We start from the raw sequence: 19,606 nt of genomic DNA, 5'->3' as shown, positions 1-19,606 counted from the left end.
TGGTCTAAAAAGGTAGTCATCTAGCATTACTTGGAAACTTGTTGGGTTATAATAGGTCTACAAATTACTATATAATTTGCTGTCAATATTTTTAACTCTTTGCATATGGTTACTCATATACCAGTTTGGGAGAATTTGGAATCTTTTTCTCTTAGCATACATGGTATGCACTTCATGAATTTTATTCATCCTTGACCTGTTACACCCATTCTTATTATTTATCGATGCGAGAGACAACACATACATGCATGCACAAGAAAAATTATAATAAATCGCTAGATTCATTTTTCTCTCATAAAATTATCTTGTGTCCACACTATCAATTTGAATTATTGAAATAAAATCTTTTTAATTTTAAGGTCCATATTGATAGTTCGACAATATAACAGACCAAATATCTATGATCAGATAGCATAATTACCCGTACGTTATCCTTTTATCTCTTTAGTTTTAATGAGTTCAATATGTTATAGGTTGGATTTGGAATTCCAAACAAGTAGCATTGGCAAGAATACTACAAGCCAAGAAAATCTTGAAATCCAACTTTAATTTGCATGCTTGGTGAGTACGCAAATGACAAATTAATCACAAAAGTCCTGTATAAATGAAGGATAAGTAATATTGGGTAGACATATATAAAACCTTCATCTCACATCATTTTTCTGATAATTATTAGGTTAAATCATACATATAAACAAAAGGAGAAAGAAAACAATTCAAAGGAAAAGAAAACGGGGTATCTAACTAGTTTCTAGATCAATTATAGTTGAGATATCATCATAATTAGGTCTAGATATGCGTAACATAGGTTTTGTTCCATATATAATGTGGAATTATATAAGTTCTAGATCATGTATGCTCGTAAAAAGTTCGGAGGTTTTTCTCAATTAGAAGTTAATGAATTATGAGCTCTATAACTTTTAGACAGAGAATAAAAACAAGAAAATTATAGTATGGGCTCGTTATATTATTATTTTTCCACAAATTTATTCTAGTGTTGTGTAACTGATGCTTACAACCCACAAAATTACTGACGGAAGGAAATTATGTATAACCATCGTGGCATCCATTTTTATGCATGATGATTACAAAATTGGATACGAACGACATTTAGATCTTGTTAATTAGAATTAAAGTAGGTATGTATTAGAGAAAGCATGTTCAAAAAAGAGATTTTCCCTGGAATGGTTAACTATATGCAATTGGTAATCAATCTCTGGTATTAAGATACCATAGCCTTTTCAAAGACAAAGCACATAAAAATCTAGTTCAACATTAGGAAGAGAAGTATAACTAGACTAATAAGTGTCTATTTGAGACGGCTTCTGAAATTGGAATGGCTAAAAGCTGTTTCTGATAATCAAAAGCACTTATATAAGCGTTGAACAAAAAACTTAAAAATACATGGAAATTAATAAAAATGTCAATGTGCTTTTAGTACAAACACTTATGAGTGCTACTGATGTGAAAAATTTGATCTCATCATCAAGCTTTCAATATTCTCAAGAAATGCTAATGAAAGTCGTCCATGTGCATAGTCAGACTGTCAACAGTTGATTGAAGTGAGTCTAGCATTTATCTTTCTTTCCATTTGAAGTATGAACCACTAGACTGTTTGTGAAGTCAAGTGGTGGCCATAGTATGAATGAACATGAAGAATTTCTGGTATTGCAACTGATAATTTGCATTAAACCAAAACAAAGAAAGAAAAATTATCGACCCATACAATGCAAAAAATCTGTTGTTCAGTTCTGGGTCATTAATAAGATTGGGTATCGTGGGGTTTATGAATAAGAAAAAAGAAAACTTATCATAAATATCTTAAACAGACAGTACTATATAGTTCCCTGGGAAATCAAAAATTGACTTGTCCAGACCACACAAGCTCAATGATCAAGTGCAATAACAATTAGGGAACAGAAATATGGGTAGCTATATCTTCTGATGTGGATAAGCTGATTGAAGATTGTACTAATGAGTCTGATACGATAGATCCTTTAGCTGCTGCGGATCCACCTGAGATGGTGTTCGCGTGAGGGCGCACTGTGCAGTTGTCGTTTTCGGGAAAGCTATGACATCCCTAATGGAATTAGCACCCGCCAACAACATAATCAATCTATCCAAACCATAAGCAATCCCCCCTGCATCAAAATTAAAAGTATACTCAATTAATTCTAGAAGAAAAAGAACAATAATCATTTAAAAGATAGTTGTAAGTTAATTTATCAATCGGACTCCTAGTAATTAGGCTGTTATAGAGCCATGCCCTAGGTATAGAATTCAATACCATGTGGAGGGGCACCCATGTCTAAAGCCTCAAGAAGATAGCCAAACTTCGCTTCAGCCTGCAGGCCAAATACAATGCCACCACATTATTGGAGAGAACAAGGTGTTCATATTACTGAGCTCATAGGTCTAGAGCTAAAGTTTGAGCACATTAAAATAAGAAACGGAATCAGTAAGCCAAGTACATCAGAAAGATTAACAGTAAATGGTGATAAACAGTAGACATAATAGTCATCTCTCCACAGGCCCAAATACAACGTAAAAGTGCACTCACCTCTTCAGGGGAGATACCAACAATTTCCAAAACTTTCTGCTGCACCTCACGTTTATATATTCTTAAACTTCCCCCACCAATCTGATGGCACCATAGGAAACACCACATCAATTTATTATCTAGGAGAGAAAATTAGCAAATGCATTTGACTTCAAGCTGAGAGGAAAAAAGTAACAAAGGTGTACCTCAACTCCATTGTAAACCATGTCATAAGCTAAAGCACGAGCAGAAGAAAGATCTTTTATGTCTTCAGGATTTGGGGCAGTGAAAGGGTGGTGCAAGGCCTGAAAATCAATAGTGATTTTGAGCATATATGCAGCATTGTACAGACAAGAAGAGATGGAAGATGCAATAAAGATTTACAAATTACTAAGAGGTTCTCCAACAGTTGCCCACAAATCCTTTCTTCAAAATCAAATACAATACTTAACAAGTATCATTTAATTCCCATTAATTCCTTTTAGTCTTCAATAATTTTCTTTCATCTACTTTAGATGCAAAAGGAATACATCCAGTGACCAGAGACTGCTCAAACCCCACAATAAATCCAGGATATCTTGATGATATGCAAGGATTAATATCTCACCCGTATAATAGGTTCCCATTGATGACAACTCAATTATGAATCAGTGTTAGTACAAATTTGTAATGTAAAAAAACATATATCACCTAGTTAAACTGCAAGAGATGGAATTTGAACAAGAGAAATACCTCCAGCCTTTGCTCAGAATCATTCCATTCAAACATTGGGAAATCGGTCACCCACAGAATTGAATGCCTGGACTAGATATTAGCCATAAAGTCCAAAAGAAAAAGAGTCAGCAAATGAGAATAACTATGATCAATTTTTTTTTGAATAGAAACGAATGTATTAAGATAGGAGCAAAATACAGCAGTGGATAAGGAATCCACAGAAGACAGAGAAACAGACTAAAAAACAAAATAACCCAGCGCCCACAGACCACAAAGAAAACCCAGGACAAGCCAACACCCTGGACAAACCCAAACGAAGCCCTCAACGAACTGGACGTTTCGGGACACCGACACCCGATTTCGTGACGAAATTTCTATCTAATTTCCCACCCTGAACCTTACAAGCAGAGGCCAAGCCACCATTTTTCCCAAAAATAAGGGTTTTCTTGAGCGGAACCACTGAAATACCCAATTTAGTAAGTAGCCCACTGTGCTTAGCCTTAACGACTTTTTTGATGGGCACAGGAGGTAACTCCTTCCTTCTGCAGTAAGTTTGAATTTTGACGCTATTGTTCCCAGTCTTATCCTTCTTGCCGACAAGACTAACAGAAGAACTCGAGTTGGAAAGACCTGGAACATCCACTTGAATCTTCAACTCCCCCTCCTCCTTCCCCGTAAAATCGGGGATGACCTCCATTTCAGGAGTCGGAGTTAGATCCCCGAAGAGCTTCTCCAGCATCCCATCTTCGCAGAGAGTAATATCCAATCCCTCTCCAGCCTCTTGTTGTGATGAGTCAGCATCATCAAAATCCAGGACTGACCCATCCCCCCTAAGAAGATCCTCTCTGACACTATCCGTACAAGAATCCAATCCGTCCCCGAAGTCACTTAACAGCTCCAACTCAGAATCAATCTCATCGGTGTCGCACGAATCTTCCTCGCCATCAGAGAAGTCGGTAGAGGCAGCGGCCTCTTTGGCTTTGAAAGACCCGAAGAACTTGGGATCGTTGCGTCGCAGCGTGTGAGCACCGTTCCCATACTTAGAGAAGAAGCTGGAAGCAGAAGGAGGATTTTTAGGAGGTGCACTGGGCCTGAATAAACCAGGCCCAAAATCACTATGGCGGGAAGGCTTGGAGCTAGGAAGGAAAAGATTGGGAACAGGCCCAACAGGCCCAGCTCCCAAAATAGACCCCCCATGCTTGTTTGGAACAGTCTTTTCCAGCTTGGGCCCAGTAGAATTAAAATCCAGCTCACTGTCAGAGAAGACAGCTGTGATAGGGACCACTTTTTCAACCCCAAGGTCGTACAAAAAATCCTCCACCCGATAAAGAGAGCTAAACTCCTCGGGAGCAGCACTACCCTTCAAAAAAACATCCTCCCCAAGACAGCAATTAATAAAAGGAGAAAACCTGTTGCCAAAATGAGTAGCACGCGTGTCATTCTCCATCACCTTCCCCTCATTTTCACGCTGAACCCCATCCAAGGCAGAAAATCCTCCTTTCTGCGCAGTACCCAATTTAGTGCAAACATCTTTTCTGCGCCATGTCCCATCCTTGTCAGCGCGACCCACGGGAAAAGACCTCGACTGCCCCTCGTCCTGCTGGAAGGCAGAAACACCGTCTATGGCCGTCGACTTCAACTCTCGACCATTGGTAAAGGTAACCATCGCCTTTCCAATCGAGGGAGGTTTGATAGCAGGGGATATTGGGGAAATAGTGACGAACACCGCGTCGTCTCCCTCCGACACCTTCACGAATTGAGGGAGGAAACCAGAATTGTTTTCCTTGACTTTGATCTTTGCCTCATGCAAATACAGAAAACGATCAGTCACCCGATCAATTTGAAGAATCCCTCCACAAGCCTCTCCCACCTGGGAAAGGAATTTCGGATTCCACCAGTTTAGGGGCAGCCCAGACACGGCCACCCACCCCCCATAACTAACCACCTTCGCATCGTTCAAGCCCCAGCTTTCTTCCCAACTAGAGAAAGCAACCTCAATAAGACCTCCATTCAACGAAGTGCTCCCCCACAACAATCTCTGCAATTCCTCTCCGCTTTCACAATCCATAAAAGCTTTACTAGGTTGGAAAGGAAAGATATGAACTGCTCTGCCCCAAGAAACAGACAGTGCCCCAGAGATCTCCTTCCACGAATTGTGGACTTGCTTCCTTTCAATTACCAAAGTCAAATCCCAATTGCGATTCGCTCCTCCCATAGAACGACTACCACCCTTCTGAACTTCGTTACTACCCTTGACCGCATCCCTGTAGGAGAACGAGGACGAACGCGATCTTCCATTGTCGCACCCATCATCGGACAAACTCTTCTTCCCAATAAAATTCAACAAGGATCCAAGACTTTCCTCCATAGTCCTCCAACCGATTGCATTCTTGCCTTGAGGGATCACCAATGATCTCACAACGCCACGAGTGCATTTAGATAAACGCAAAAACCAACCCTTGCTGTTATAGTGTCTTTCAACCCAAAAAAGGAACGAATCTCCCTTGAACTGCCTGAAAAACTGATCCTCGCTACCCTTCAGAGCATCGCCCAGCTGATTTCGAAGCCACACCACACAATCCACCTCAAGGGAGATAAGAAAAGACTTACCTCTACTCTTTTCAGTAATGAGGATAGCTCCCCCTCGAGAGAGGTTGTCAGTCCTCACACTGAAGGACTTGGACTCGATCCTGAATACCCTAGACTGATTCATCTTCAGTCCCGGTATCCATGGATTTCTGATCAATTTTGGTAACCATGATTCACAATCCAAAAATCTGAAAAACCTTAAGCAAATATTCTTTCAATTTAATTCATAAAAATTCACCTTATAATTTGATGGTAACACTTACATCATCAACCAAACCAAGCTCGTGTGCCAGATAGACCCGTAGTCGATCTAGAGTTTTATTAACTGATGAATGATGACCCACTGCAAACAAGATAAGATCACCTGGTCTGGCAGAGCAACGACTCAGAAACTGCTCGGTATTTGTTGGATCCATAGTAGATACCAACGCAGGAATTCCCTCAATTCCCCCTAAGAAAAAAAGGTAGAAAACCGCCAATAGTGAGATACTGCAATAGAAATATATCTTAAGCATCACAAATTAAAATAAAAATTACTTTCTTACCATCATTCAAGACCTTGAGGAAAGGCAAACCCTTCGCTCCAGATTTGATTGCTTCATTGTAAAGATCACCCTTCTTTAGAGCCGTGTTTGAATAGCTTTTAGCACCTGAAGGTACGCATAAAACTTTGAGAACTCCCCCACTTTGCAAAGTATCGGCAAAAACCCTGAAGGGGGAATCTGAGAATATATCAGATACCTGAAATTCAAATAAAGGAAACCTCAATTTAACAAGAATTTCAAATAAACTTTTACATAACAAACATGTAAAAAATTAGGGGGGAAAAAGAACTGTTGATCAGGTATAAAAGCACAAGGAAACATATTCAAGCCATAAAGGAAAAAGGTCATAAGGGTTTTATTGGAATGCTGAATGTTTCACTTATATGCTTAGGGAGAAGAAAGAGTCATTAGAAGTAAGCTATAAAAGAGAGCAGTACCCATAGTGTGGGCACATGAGGTTTTATGGGAAAAACACTTTTATCAAAGTATTGGGTGTTTTTCCATATAAATCTAGACTCCAAATCTGTGTGGAGTAACATTAGTCCTTTATTTTATGTGTGACAGGACGGTACATATTTTTTATCTACATCAGGAAAGCTGAAAAGAAAAACTACAACTTCAAGCTTGGATGCGACATGCAAACGTTTTGACTATTACATGAATCTTTAAACAAGATACACGCTAGAAATACTTCAAATTTCTGGCTATGTCTACAAAAGATCCACACAAGAAAGAAAAGAGAACAGTATTCTTAAAGATAAGAAAACTCAACTATACCAGATAAATCTTTTGAAGTTGATAAAACAACTTTTAAATATGCAAACATAAAGTTATTAAACTGTATCCAGTATAAATTTTAAGAGACTGTGAACTGCATCCAGGGATGTCTATAATGTATTATCTGCAATATGAAATCCATTAAATACTAAACATGTAAGTCAAGAGAAAGATGATTACATCTTTTAACTCAAGATCAAATCTAATATCTGGCCTGTCTGAACCGTATCGACTCATTGCTTCAGCATACGTAAACCTAGGAAAAGGGTTTGGGAGATGTACACCTTTGATCTCTAGAAAAACCTGCAAAAAGCACAGATAGATTTCTAATTGCCCAGTACTGTGCAGATGGATGTTAAAGAGATGTCATATTTCAAAGGCTAAGTTTTCTCACTCCTTTCCCTCTCTCTTTGATTAATAGGAGCCAACTAATAACTAACCTTTCTAATCAAATCTTCATTAAGCTTCAGCATCTCCTCCAAAGGAGTGAAAGCAAGCTCCATATCAAGCTGTGTGAATTCAGGTTGTCTATCAGCTCTTAGATCTTCATCCCGAAAGCACCTGCAAAAAGAAACGCAAAGTTGGACTTTTCCAATTTTGGTTGAAAGTCTGCATAACGATCATACTCTTTGATTTATTATCATAACATCTAAGGAAAATGGTCATGTGAAGTAAAAGGCTTATTGAAGGAAAGCAGAAAATCTACCATGAAAAGAACGAGACAGAAAGACAGCAATATATTTACCTTGCTATTTGATAGTACCTATCAAAACCAGAAACCATTAACATTTGCTTGAACAGTTGTGGACTTTGAGGCAAAGCATAAAATGTTCCTGGCTTCAAATTACACATTAGAGCAAATAAGCTCCCTAAGCCAAGATAAATGGAAGTAACCAGCAAAGTAAACTTAATATCCAATGTAAGTGGGGGATTCACAGGCTTTCAGAGTAGTGTATGGAAGACCAGACTAAGTGAGTGATTCATCAAAAAAATAATAATAATTGAAGTGAGTGCCAGCTAAATAACTGTAAGGTACCTGAACTCTTGAGGGCACTAAATAATCTCGGGCACCTTCCGGTGTAGATCTAGCAAGTATTGGAGTCTCAATCTACCTTATAACCACGAGCAAAAATCAGAATCAAAACAAAACTTAACTTTTCTATCTTTGTTTCTGAAACCCAACAAAAAAAAGGTAAATAATGAGTATGGAAATGTAATACATAACGACTTTAAAAATCAACAAGTCCCGAGATGGTACCTCTACAAAACCATGTACATCCTCGAGATGTCTCCGAATCAATTTCACAACTTTATGCCGCAACATCATGTTTGAATGCATTTGTTGACGGCGTAGATCAAGGCACCGGTATCTATCGACATGTATCTAAGTAATTTCAATTAACACAGCTCCAACAAATACCATGTATGAAATTATTGACGAAAAAAACATAAAGAAAGAAAATTCAAGTCATTTCCACTAAAGAGTAACAGTGAGAAGTGTGAGATTACCTTAGACGTATCTCCTCCTTAACAGAATCCTTAGCATCATCTACAGTAGTCACTAAAAATGGCAACTTTGACCTCACAGCATTCAACACCTGAACACTCTCTGCCGCAACCTCTATTGATCCCGTTTTCATCTTCTTGTTGACGGAGTCGGCCGGTCTAGACCGGACAACGCCTTCGACGGCAACGACGTACTCGAGCCTCAAGTTGTTAATGGCGGAATGAGCATTGGGAAACGTATCGGGAAGAGTGGTGACCTGAACAGAGCCGGTGTGGTCCCGGAGGTTGAGGAAGGTGAGGCCGCCGTGGACCCGGTGGAGGGCGACCCACCCGCAAAGCGTGACCCGTTTGCCCACATCGGCGGTGGATAGCTCGCCACAGAAGCCGGTTCGGGTGACCCATTGGAGAGGGGTCTGGGCAATTGGGGTCTTGGGATTGGAAATGGGTGTGGTGGAAGAGGAGGTGGAGGTGGAAGAAGAAGACGAAGAAGAGAAAACGGAGGTGTGTTTGGGAAGTGGTTTAGGGAAGGAGGGTTTGAGAATAAGGAAGGCGTGGGATAGGAGAGGGTTCAGGGGTTTGGAGCGGAGGGGTAGGAGAGGGAAGGTCCTGCGGAGGAGGGACATGGCGGGTAGCAGAGTATGTGGATAGAAGAAAGAGAAGAGAATTGGGAGTTGAGAGGGTTTAAGGATTGGCAAGTGAAAGACTGTTTGGCAGTATGGGCTTCTTAGTGAAGTGAAAAGTGGATGAGTTATTAGCCCAATAAGCTTTTAAGTTGGGCTTGGATTCATAGGGAGAAACAATGTAGCCCAATAGCCTTAACCCGAGTGATTAGGGGATTTGAACACGAAACCTCAAGTGCAGAGTCAACTACTCTTGAGTCTTACTCACTTGACCTCCGAGCCCCTTGCAAAAAAATTACTTTTGGTAAAGAGAAAATATGAATCAATGTTTTAATTAAACTTTATCTTCAAGGATGAGGATTGATGAGGATTATTTGTTGGCTTAATTTTGGCATACAATTTATGGTAAAAAATTACAACAATCTACATCAAAACTATGGTTTTGCCTTGATCGTAGTTTGAGTACAATTTTTAGTATATATATGAAAGGTGTGCACAAATGTATCTTTCTAATTTGGTTGTCTTTTATGATTTCCTGTATCTTTATTATTTATTTGCAAAAATATAATCCTTGATGTTACAAATAATTCCATAGTAAAATCAAGTCAAACACCCTTCTTCAACCCCCCAACCCTAACTATATCAAAGAAGATCCTCAACGGCTATTTACTTTCAAAATCCAACGGCTTGAAGCCCCTTTTCTCTCCCTTGCGACTATTTAATTCCAATCCCCCAACGGTAAAACAACTTCCATTTAAATTCAAAACCTCCTCTCCTCGTTTGAAAACTAGCCGTTACCGCCTCGAATCTCTTTAATCAATTTCTCCAAGATTGCACAAAACTTACCATTCTTTGCTCAACTGGTATTTGATTTTCAATTCTCTCCTTAGTTATTTCTTTACAGAGCAAACCCATCATGGCCATGCCTCCGAACAAGTCGTCGTCTTCACCAATCGCATGCAAACCAAACCCCAATTTAAGAAACTCTGAAATCGGCAATCCCATGCGGAGGAGCTTTACTGGGAATTCATTTGCGAAACCTTCAATTAATGCAAATCCGAGGAGCTTCAACCCTAATACTCCGGCCAACAGTCCTTCCGGTACGACCCATTTTCCTTTTTCAGTCGAATTTTTATCGTTGTCGTGATGATTTTCTCTGTTTGGTTGCCAAGAAAATGGCTGAGAAAATTAGAGAAAGGCACAGAAAATTCATATATGTTGTACTTCTTTTGCTGTCTGATGTTTTTTTGGGTTTCTGTTTCTGATTTGTTCTTGCTTTATTGTTGTTGATTGCAGAGAACCCACGACGAAGCTCGATGGGAAGAGCAACCGTGGTTACCTTTCGCGATTCCGAGGACAAAGAAAACGGCAAGGACCAGAACTGGAAGCAGATGAGAGTCCGTTCACCAAGTGGCTCAAACGGCACAAAGAATTTCATGTCACCGACAATTTCAGCGGCTTCCAAGGTCACTACGTCTCCAAGAAAGAAAATCTTGGCGGAGAGGAACGGGCCAGTTCGGGCTTCATCGGTCTCATTCTCCGATTTGAAAAGCTCGTGTTTGAATCCAACAGTGGAGGATCCAGAGCACATGAAGGTAGGCCTTGCCCCTCATCTGGTTTTCACAACACCGAAAACCCAAAAAGACATTTGTTCAAAGGAGCTCTTGTGTTCCAAAAACGAACCAGAGGAACCTGTTTGTGTAAATGCCTCTGAGGAACCTGACTCGGTTAATCTTGACCCGAGTTTCAAGATCAGTCCTCCACCTTGTTGTCCAAAGTCCAGTCCGGTCATAGAACCCCTTGATGATGATCCCTCTGCTCCTCCTTACGATCCTAAAACGAATTATCTTTCTCCAAGGCCTCAGTTCCTTCATTACAGACCCAACCCAAGAATTGAATATTATCTGAGTAAGGAAAGAGAGGGCAAGAGACTTGAGGATAACTTCATCTCTGGAAGCTCTTCGGACACTGATACTGCTGAGGAAACTCAGTCTGAATATTCTCAGAAGGAATTGGAAGATGTTACTTCTGATGCAGTAGTAAAAGAGGAACAGCAGCTACAAGAAGAAAATGAAGAAGAAGAGGAAGAAGAGGAAAAGCAGGGGGTCAATGTGTCTGAACCACGCGACATTAGCACCACCAACATTTTTATGTCAAAGGAGGAGGCTGCTGAAGTAAAATGGTCCTCCAAGACAGGCTTCTTTTGGAAATCAAAGTTCACTGCTTTGCTTCTATTGTTGGTAGTTGCTTTTTTGTCAGTTTCAGTTATTCATTCACCAGAAATTGATAGTTCTGTGCTTAAAGACTTGAACTTTTTGAAGGAATATGACCAGTCTGAAGTGGCTGAATTTGCTAGATCAAGTCTTGATGGGTTAGCTAGAAATTTTCGGGTTTGGTCTGCTAATTCTGTCTCTTTCATTTCTGAGTTGATTTTGCATCTCCGAGGTGCACACGATTTGGGCCCCTTGCAGTATTGTAATTTGACTGATTTAATGGAGGATGTACGGGTTGATGGATACTCTGTGTTTGATCACAGTGACAAAGGAAAGGAAAGGAAGTATGAGTTTGATTTAGTTGACATTGAAGCCTTGGGAGAGAAGGGTCAGACAGAGATTGGTGCAGCTGAAAACACTGTAGAAGTACATGCTGATCCAGAATATGAAGAACAAGTTAATGAAGAGGCTGAAACACCTGTTGAAATCCAAGTTGTGGAAGAAAAGGGTCAGCCAGAGATTGGAGCAGTTGAGAGCACTGTAGAAGTAGCACGTGTTGATCCGGAACATGAAGAACAAGTTGACCAAGAGGCTGAAGCAGCTGTTAACATTGAAGAGGTTTCAGAAGGAAACAATAATTTTATTTCTGGGGAAGTTGTACTTCAGGCTGCACATGCTGATTTAGTTGAACTAGAAAGTTCAAAAGTTGAGCAGAGTCAAGAAGAAAATGTTGGTGCTGATCACATAGACAGCGAGCCAGAAAGTAATGTAAGCATGAGGGAGGAGATAGTATTGATTTCACTAGCAGAAAAAGTTAACACTGTAGTTTCTGGAGTCCAGGAGCTCCAGCTTGAAAGTGAAATGAGTACTGGTGCTGAAGTAGAGTCTTTCAAGGATCACAGTCCTATAAGCCCAAAAGTGGATGCTTCATGTGTGAATGTTCAAACTTCAGAAGAAGTGGATCTTACCGTTGATGAGACTGAATTTAAGGTTTCCATGGTGACTATGCTGGGAATTGCTTCGTTGGTTTCTGCATTAATCGGATCCACAGCCTTCATTTATGGAAAGAAAAGGAAGAGCACAGCCTCAAATCCTGCTATCTCTGTGGTTCAACCATCGCTGACTAATAAACTGGATGCAAGTCCTACTGTGCCATTTAGCACTGAGCACACTTTCCAGGAAGGACCCTCTTCTTGGAACTGGATCGGAGAGCCATGTCCTTCTGAAATGAGCAACATCCAAAAGAGCTCATCGTATCGCACGAAAGGACTGAAGGCATCGGATAAAGCTGAAAGCCAGGAGAAGATGCCCAGGAAGAACCATAGGAGAGAGTCCCTGACTTCAATTGATTCCTCCATGGGTTCACCATCTTATGGAAGTTTTACAACATATGAGAAAATTCCAATCAAGCATGTGAGTATAATATACTGCTTGTTCCAACTTAACACATTCACCATCTTATTGTTTCTCATAATTTGTGCTTTGTTTCTGCAGGGAGAAGAAGAAATTGTTACTCCCGTTAGGCGGTCGAGCAGAATCAGAAAACAAGTCACCTCTCCATGATGACTGAACAAGATGTTTCTTCCGTTGCGACATAATGCAATGTAGTTATGAAGGAACCATTAGTTTAGTTTGACTAGTCGTTTGATGATTTGTTATTTTAGGGTGTTTATTATCTGCTAACGAACCATGTTCAGTAGTTGAATGACTTTGTAATCTTCTACCATTTTCTAATGGTTCTATTAATGATAGCTTTGTTTCTGCCAAGTGTGCCCCCTTCTTACTTCTTTTTGGTTCTTACATAAAACTTTCATCATAGGATCCTTAGTTCCCTACCCTGTATATTCTGCAATAAGAAATTAATATATATATTAACAACCAAGATTAAGCAAAACTTAAGACATCAAGATTAACAAATACTCTAAATTGTATTTTTATTACTGAAAACGATTCTAGTACACCATGAGAAGTTTAATGAAAGTAAATTGTCTTTAACTAAATGGTGGTTGAAGATGCAGTCAAATATGACAAAGCTCTCAAAGCCTTTCATCCCCCTTCATTCAATCGATATAGTCCAATGCCCTTCTCCTGTATCTTTCCCCAAAATCCCAGTTTTTCTTCATCAGCTTTTTCCTTATCTCTTTCAATGCCTCCACTGCTCCATAAAAAATAAAAAAAAAAACACCCAACAAAAAATTATGCAATTAAAATCAAATTACCTGTTAATTTGTTTTCAAGAAACTGCAGGAAAACAACACAAGTTCATAACAAACGAGATTCCAAATCTCTTTCACTTCGTCCCAAAAGGCCAACTAAGGAATGAATTGAATGTGATGAAGAAACTTGAATACTATGAGAACTCAATTCAGCTAAGTTGAGTTGATTGCAAATTTTCTGGGACTCGTTTTTATTGGCAGAAAAACTCAACTTAACTGAAATGAACTTTGTACTGCTATTAACAATTATTACTAACACAAATATCATGTCATTCAAAATTCAAGTCAGTACTTTATGCAGAAAAATAGATTTTCAGCCACGTACTTATATTAGAACACCAAGTTCAATATAGAATCCCAGACTTATAATACAATATCGTAGGGTTTGAATACAATATCCTAGGCTTAGAGCCATTACCTTCTTCTTCTTTCTGCAATTCCTGGAAGAGACTTGTTTGATCAAGTAAAAGAAATACTCTGCCCCAACTTATAGTTCAAAAGAGCTGCACATAAAATACCAAAAAGGGAAAACTTGATCAAAATTACTAAAAAACATGCAAACATTTCTGACCCAAACCTTGTGAACCACCCTATATATTAATAGTTATACAAGTCAATGCCGTAAAAATAACAATTTCCAGCACACTCAGAGGTGGCTAAGCTGCAAAATAACAATTGTCATCAAGTAAAACTGATGAAATGCTACTTTAACATAATATTCAACAAACATGGAGATGATATGAGATACGCAAAACATGGAGCTTGTGTGCTAAGCTAACTGAAAAGAATAAAAAAGAAAGGAAATCTATCTTAACTCACAACTTAAAGCAACTCATAAACAGCAAAAAGGAGAGACACAGATCATCAAAGTTCAAGCCCTTCAAAATAGAAAGCCTAAAATAAAACAGCAATGAAGAGAAAGTTCCAAGACACACACAAATCATCAGATCTGAGAAATAAAGCACAGCAACAATTAGTACCTAAATTACATACATATATAAGGGTGTGTGTGTAATTAATCTGGAGAACAAGGACTCACTCAACAACAATTAATCAATTACATACATACATATATAGGGGTGTGTGTGTCTGTTTGAGACATTGAGAGTAAGGAATGATCACTGCTAAAATCGTGAAAATATAACAGGTATAGAGAAAAAAAATTTAAAAATATTAGCAATAAGAATATTACCTAAACAATATAGTCATTCAGAAATCAATGTCATCCTCGTCCAAGTATAAGAGGTAATTTATGAAATTAATTGAAATATTTAAAAATATTACATATATTTAAAAATAAAATCACTTATAAAAATCACTAGATATATTATTACCCGAGAACCCTAAACCCTAAAGCTAATTTCACCTAATTTACTTGAGGTCAATGACCCAAAAGTAAGGTGTCATTTTACAACAATGTAATAAAAAAAAAACTTCAAAATTACACAATCAGATGAAGGAGAATGAGATGAAAAAGAAGAAGCAGAAGGAGGAGATGAAGAAAGAAATGACGAAGGAAATGAAGGAAAAGAGACCAGAACAAAGAAAAGTTTTGAACTTACAAAAGATTAAAAGGCAAAAGAATATACAACACATATTGATAAGTGGCAAGTGGTACCATTCTAGAGTTAAATTTGTCTATAATTTCTATTTATCTAGCAATTATTTGGACAACAAGGCCACCTAATATTGATCAAAATACTGTTTCAATGATTTGTGGTGACAGTCTTGTGAATAATCCTGGTGGAAGTCCAGACATGGGTGACTCAATTGGAAATGAGGTAACTAGCCATCCTCCTACTGTTATTGTAGATTCTGCTAGGCTTAAAAAAGCCATGATAGATGTTAAAGCTGGAGTTGTAGGTTCAGCCTCTGCCTCGGTAGAGGCTTTGAGCTCTACCTTTTAATTCAGGATCTTATCCTAGGGTTCTTTAATACCATTTCCATTAATGATTTTGGTCTGGAATGTAAGAGGCGCTGGGGACAAATCCCTCCCCAGAATACTTAAGAATATTATCCAATTAAATCATGTTGAGGTGTTGGCTGTTCTTGAACCAAGAATAAGTGGTGATAAAGCCATGCGTGTTGTTAATAGCCTGGGCTTTACGAATCATCATATTGTGGATGCAAATGGGTTTTCGGGTGGCATTTGGCTGTTATGGAATTGTAGCAATATTCAGCTCAATATTGTGGCATGTTCCAGCCAGTCAATTACTACGATGATTACACAAGGTACTTCTTCTTGGATCCTTACTGTTGTGTATGCTCACCCTTGTCCTGGAATAAGAAGATCCCTATGGAACTACTTAGATGGAGTTTCTTCTACTAATAATCTTCCTTGGCTTGTTACTGGGGATTTCAATGAAATTGTTGACGACTCCGAAAAAAAGGGAGGCAGAGCTGCTCACTGCAATAGTGGTTTTGCTGACTGGATTGGTCGTCATCATTTAGTGGATCTTGGTTTTTCTGGAGCAAAGTTTACTTGGTGCAAAAAGAATGTGCATGGTGAAACTCTCTGGGAAAGGTTGGACAGAGGGCTTTGTAATATTACTTGGAGACATAAATTTCCTGAAGGTTTTGTCAGGCACCTCCCTAGGGTGAAGTCAGATCACTGTCCTCTCTTGCTTTCTCTTAATTCTGCTCAATACCCACGTTCGGAGTTTAAAATTTTTAGATTCCAAGCAATGTGGATGTTGCACCAAGGTTTCAAAGATTTTGTCTCGGCCATATGGAATAATTCTAATGGTAATGCTGTGTGCAAGACCACCTCTCTCACTAAGGCCCTCAATAACTGGAACAAAGAGGTCTTTGGTAATATTTTTCAACAAAAGAAAAAACTCATGGCTAGGTTGGATGGCACTCAAAGATCTCTGTGTGAGAGGTCTGTTCCTTTTCTTGTGGATTTAGAGAAAAAGTTGCTTGGTGATCTGAATGTGATTCTGGAACAAGAAGAACTTTTTTGGCTTCAAAAGTCTCGGAACACTTGGCTCAAGGAAGGTGATAAAAATACTAAATTTTTTCATCTTTCTACAGTCGTGAGAAGGAGAAGAAATAAGATTGAAGGGTTGAATGACAGTGATGGAAATTGGACCACAGAGAAATCTGATCTGCAAGCTATTGTAACTGCCCATTTCAGAGACCTTTTTTCTTCGAGGACTAGAATTGGTGAGATGACTGATCTCCCCCAGCTTTTCCCTAATTTGGATTCTACGGATCTGAACATGCTCAACAGTGTGGTAACTGATGTTGATATTAAGCTTAGCCTTTTTTCTATTGGAGGGCTTAAAGCCCCTGGACCCGATGGTTTTCCAGCTAAATTCTTCCAAGATCACTGGTCTTTATGCAGCTCTGATATTTGTGATTTGGTGAAAGAGTGTTTTACCTCTTCAAGCTTGCCTGACAATCTTAATAACACCCTTATTGCTCTTGTCCCAAAGGTCCCTAATGCTCTTGCTATGTCTCAGTTTAGGCCAATTAGCCTATGCAACACCTTATATAAGGTTGTTTCGAAAATTTTGGTAAATAAACTCAGACCTATCATGCCTAAGATTGTTAGCCCTAACCAAGTGAGCTTTGTTCCTGGCAGACAAATTGTGGATAATATTATCATTGCTCAAGAGCTCCTTCATAAATTTCGGAACTCTAAAGGCAAGAAAGGCTTCATTGCTTGGAAGATTGATTTGTCTAAAGCTTATGACAGACTTCAGTGGCATTTTATCAAAGACGTGCTTTGGGAAGTGGGTATTAGAGGCAGAGTGTTGGAGTTGCTTATGCAATGCATCACAACCGTCAAGTATCAAGCCATCCTCAATGGTGAAGTCACTGAAAGCTTTCAACCAGCTTGCGGCATAAGGCAAGGAGACCCCCTATCTCCTTATATTTTTGTTCTTTGCATGGAGAAGTTATCTCACATAATTAATGGTGATGTCCTTAGTAAAAAATGGAAACCAGTTAGGGTGGTGAGAGGAGGGCCTGCAATTTCCCACCTTTTCTTTGCAGATGATCTTATTTTATTTGCTGAAGCTCACACTCAACAAGCTACAATTATGCATCATTGTCTACAGACGTTTTGTGATTTATCTGGGCAACAAGTCAATTTTGACAAATCTAGGATCTTCTGTTCTCCTAATACAAACCATGGTATTGCTACCCAAATTGCTTCCATCTGTGGTTCTCCTCTCACTGATTCTTTGGGAAATTATCTTGGTGTCCCCCTTATTCACTCTAGAGTGAAGAATGATACTTATAGGCATGTTGTCTCCAAAGTCCAACAGCGCCTTGCCTCCTGGAAAAGTCATACGCTATCTATGGCTGGCAGGTTAGTGTATTTACAAGCCATTTCCTCTGCCATCCCTATATATTCTATGCAAACGGTCAAATTTCCTATTAGCATTTGTGATAAGCTGGACAAGATGAATAGAGACTTTCTTTGGGGTCACAATGAGACATCAACTAAGGTTCATCTTGTCAAATGGGGTTCTGTTTGTAAACCCAAGTTCATGGGTGGTCTTGGTCTTAAACAAACCCACTTGATGAACCAAGCGTTGCTCGCTAAATCTGGATGGAAGCTTTTGCAAAGAGACCAAGGCCTCTGGAGTCATATTCTGAATCGAAAATACCTCAAGAATCAAAGTATTTTGAACTTTAATAAGTCTGCTCATATTAATTATTCTAATACTTGGAGAGGAATTTTATTTGGTGCTCAGATTCTTCCTAAAGGTTTACAGTGGAGGGTTGGCAATGGTGATGACATCTTGTTTTGGAAGGATAACTGGGCAGGTTGTGGCTTGCTTGAGGATTTTTCCGCTATTCCCCTTTCTGAAGATATGTTGTTGTGGAAAGTGCGAGATTTTATGTCTGTCCATGGATGGAATCTTGATGCGCTTGAGCAGGTCTTACCTAATGAAATTGTGCAAAGGATTTGTGCTATCCATACTGGATTTGAGTCTCAAAGAAATGATAAATGCATATGGGGTTTATCAAATAATGGCTCCTTTTCTGTTAAATCTGCATACCTTTCTTTCTTTGATGATGCAGATATTATGCCTTGGCCTTGGGATCTCATTTGGAAGCTATGCTTGCCTCCAAAGTTAAAAAACTTTGTTTGGCTAATTGGGCATGGCAAAATCCTTACCAATGTTCAAAGGGAGAAGAGATTGATGACAACTGATCCTAACTGCCACAAATGCCTCTCCCTTCCTGAGACTATGGATCACGTTTTCAGAGGTTGTAGAGTTGCTCTTAAGGTATGGAATTACATAAAGGTTCCTTTTGATGTTCTTCACTCTTTCTCCTTACCCTTTTTTGATTGGCTAAGAATCAACCTTAAGAGCAAGATTATGTTCTACGGCAACCTTCCTTGGACTCTTGTTTTTACTGCTTCTATTTGGCATTGTTGGAAATGGAGATGTAACTCTATTTTTAACTCTGGATATGAGCCTCCTCCCAACCCCCATCACACTATTCTGCATTTCTCTAGTGAATGGCTTGATGCCAATATTGTGGTTAATGCTAAGCCTACTAGAGAGGTCATCCAAGTCCATTGGAGTCTTCCTAGTCTTGGCAACTTCAAATTGAATGTGGATGGCAGCTGTAAAACAGGTTCTTGGAAGATTTGTGCTGGTGGTTTGCTAAGGGACTCTAATGGAGCATGGATCTGTGGGTTCTCTGCAAATATTGGGATTGGAAATATTATTGAGGCTGAGCTATGGAGTCTCTTTAGAGGTCTGCAAATGGCTTGGGCCAAGGGCATTAGGTCCCTTGATATTGAATGTGATTCTTTGTCTGTTGTCTCTCTGATTGCTAAGGCTTGTAACCATTCTCATCCTCTTTTTTGTCTGATTGAAGACTGCAAGTTGTTACTTAACCGTGATTGGAGATGCAATGT

General features: G+C 39.2%; 2 protein-coding genes and 1 long non-coding RNA gene across 3 annotated transcripts; 1 reads left to right on the top strand and 2 right to left on the bottom strand.

The window, feature by feature from the left end:
* Positions 1-1,728: 1,728 nt before the first annotated feature.
* Positions 1,729-9,349, bottom strand: LOC110744419 (tRNA synthetase class II (D, K and N) family protein). The gene is made up of 13 exons (XM_088245448.1): positions 8,674-9,349; positions 8,423-8,534; positions 8,201-8,272; positions 7,910-8,001; positions 7,605-7,725; positions 7,345-7,467; positions 6,388-6,583; positions 6,106-6,293; positions 3,272-3,343; positions 2,746-2,844; positions 2,561-2,641; positions 2,288-2,345; positions 1,729-2,141 (listed from the first exon to the last, which is right to left on the bottom strand). Exons 1-13 carry the CDS (start codon positions 9,291-9,293, stop codon positions 1,972-1,974), a joined length of 2,004 nt encoding a protein of 667 aa, XP_088101574.1. The 5' UTR covers positions 9,294-9,349; the 3' UTR covers positions 1,729-1,971.
* A 553-nt stretch (positions 9,350-9,902) lies between these two features.
* Positions 9,903-13,270, top strand: LOC110747712 (uncharacterized). The gene is made up of 3 exons (XM_088244954.1): positions 9,903-10,390; positions 10,587-12,916; positions 12,998-13,270. Exons 1-3 carry the CDS (start codon positions 10,207-10,209, stop codon positions 13,064-13,066), a joined length of 2,583 nt encoding a protein of 860 aa, XP_088101080.1. The 5' UTR covers positions 9,903-10,206; the 3' UTR covers positions 13,067-13,270.
* Positions 13,271-13,473: 203 nt separating this feature from the next.
* On the bottom strand, positions 13,474-15,242 carry LOC148292578 (uncharacterized). The gene is made up of 3 exons (XR_015826099.1): positions 14,912-15,242; positions 14,138-14,222; positions 13,474-13,658 (listed from the first exon to the last, which is right to left on the bottom strand). It is a non-coding gene; the product is annotated as an uncharacterized LOC148292578 (long non-coding RNA).
* Between the last annotated feature and the right edge of the window lie 4,364 nt (positions 15,243-19,606).

The sequence above is a fragment of the Prunus avium genome, chromosome 8, assembly GCF_965620075.1.
Source record: "Prunus avium chromosome 8, drPruAviu1.hap1.1, whole genome shotgun sequence".
NCBI classification, from domain to species: Eukaryota; Viridiplantae; Streptophyta; class Magnoliopsida; order Rosales; family Rosaceae; genus Prunus; species Prunus avium.
The sequence above is the reverse complement of the archived record's forward strand: the minus strand, read 5'-3'. Positions and strand labels throughout refer to the sequence as shown.

What these genes read in the sequence shown, in the direction of transcription:
- LOC110744419 (XM_088245448.1), bottom strand. Translation starts at nt 9,293, where the DNA reads ATGTCCCTCCTCCGCAGGACCTTCCCTCTCCTACCCCTCCGCTCCAAA. An exon ending in TGGTTTACAATGGAGTTGAG is followed by an intron (nt 2,642 to 2,745) that starts GTACACCTTTGT and finishes TGGTGCCATCAG; the next exon opens with ATTGGTGGGGGAAGTTTAAG. An exon ending in CATGGGTGCCCCTCCACATG is followed by an intron (nt 2,142 to 2,287) that starts GTATTGAATTCT and finishes ATTTTGATGCAG; the next exon opens with GGGGGATTGCTTATGGTTTG.
- LOC110747712 (XM_088244954.1), top strand. Translation starts at nt 10,207, where the DNA reads ATGGCCATGCCTCCGAACAAGTCGTCGTCTTCACCAATCGCATGCAAA. An exon ending in TCCGGCCAACAGTCCTTCCG is followed by an intron (nt 10,391 to 10,586) that starts GTACGACCCATT and finishes TGTTGATTGCAG; the next exon opens with AGAACCCACGACGAAGCTCG. An exon ending in AGAAAATTCCAATCAAGCAT is followed by an intron (nt 12,917 to 12,997) that starts GTGAGTATAATA and finishes TTGTTTCTGCAG; the next exon opens with GGAGAAGAAGAAATTGTTAC.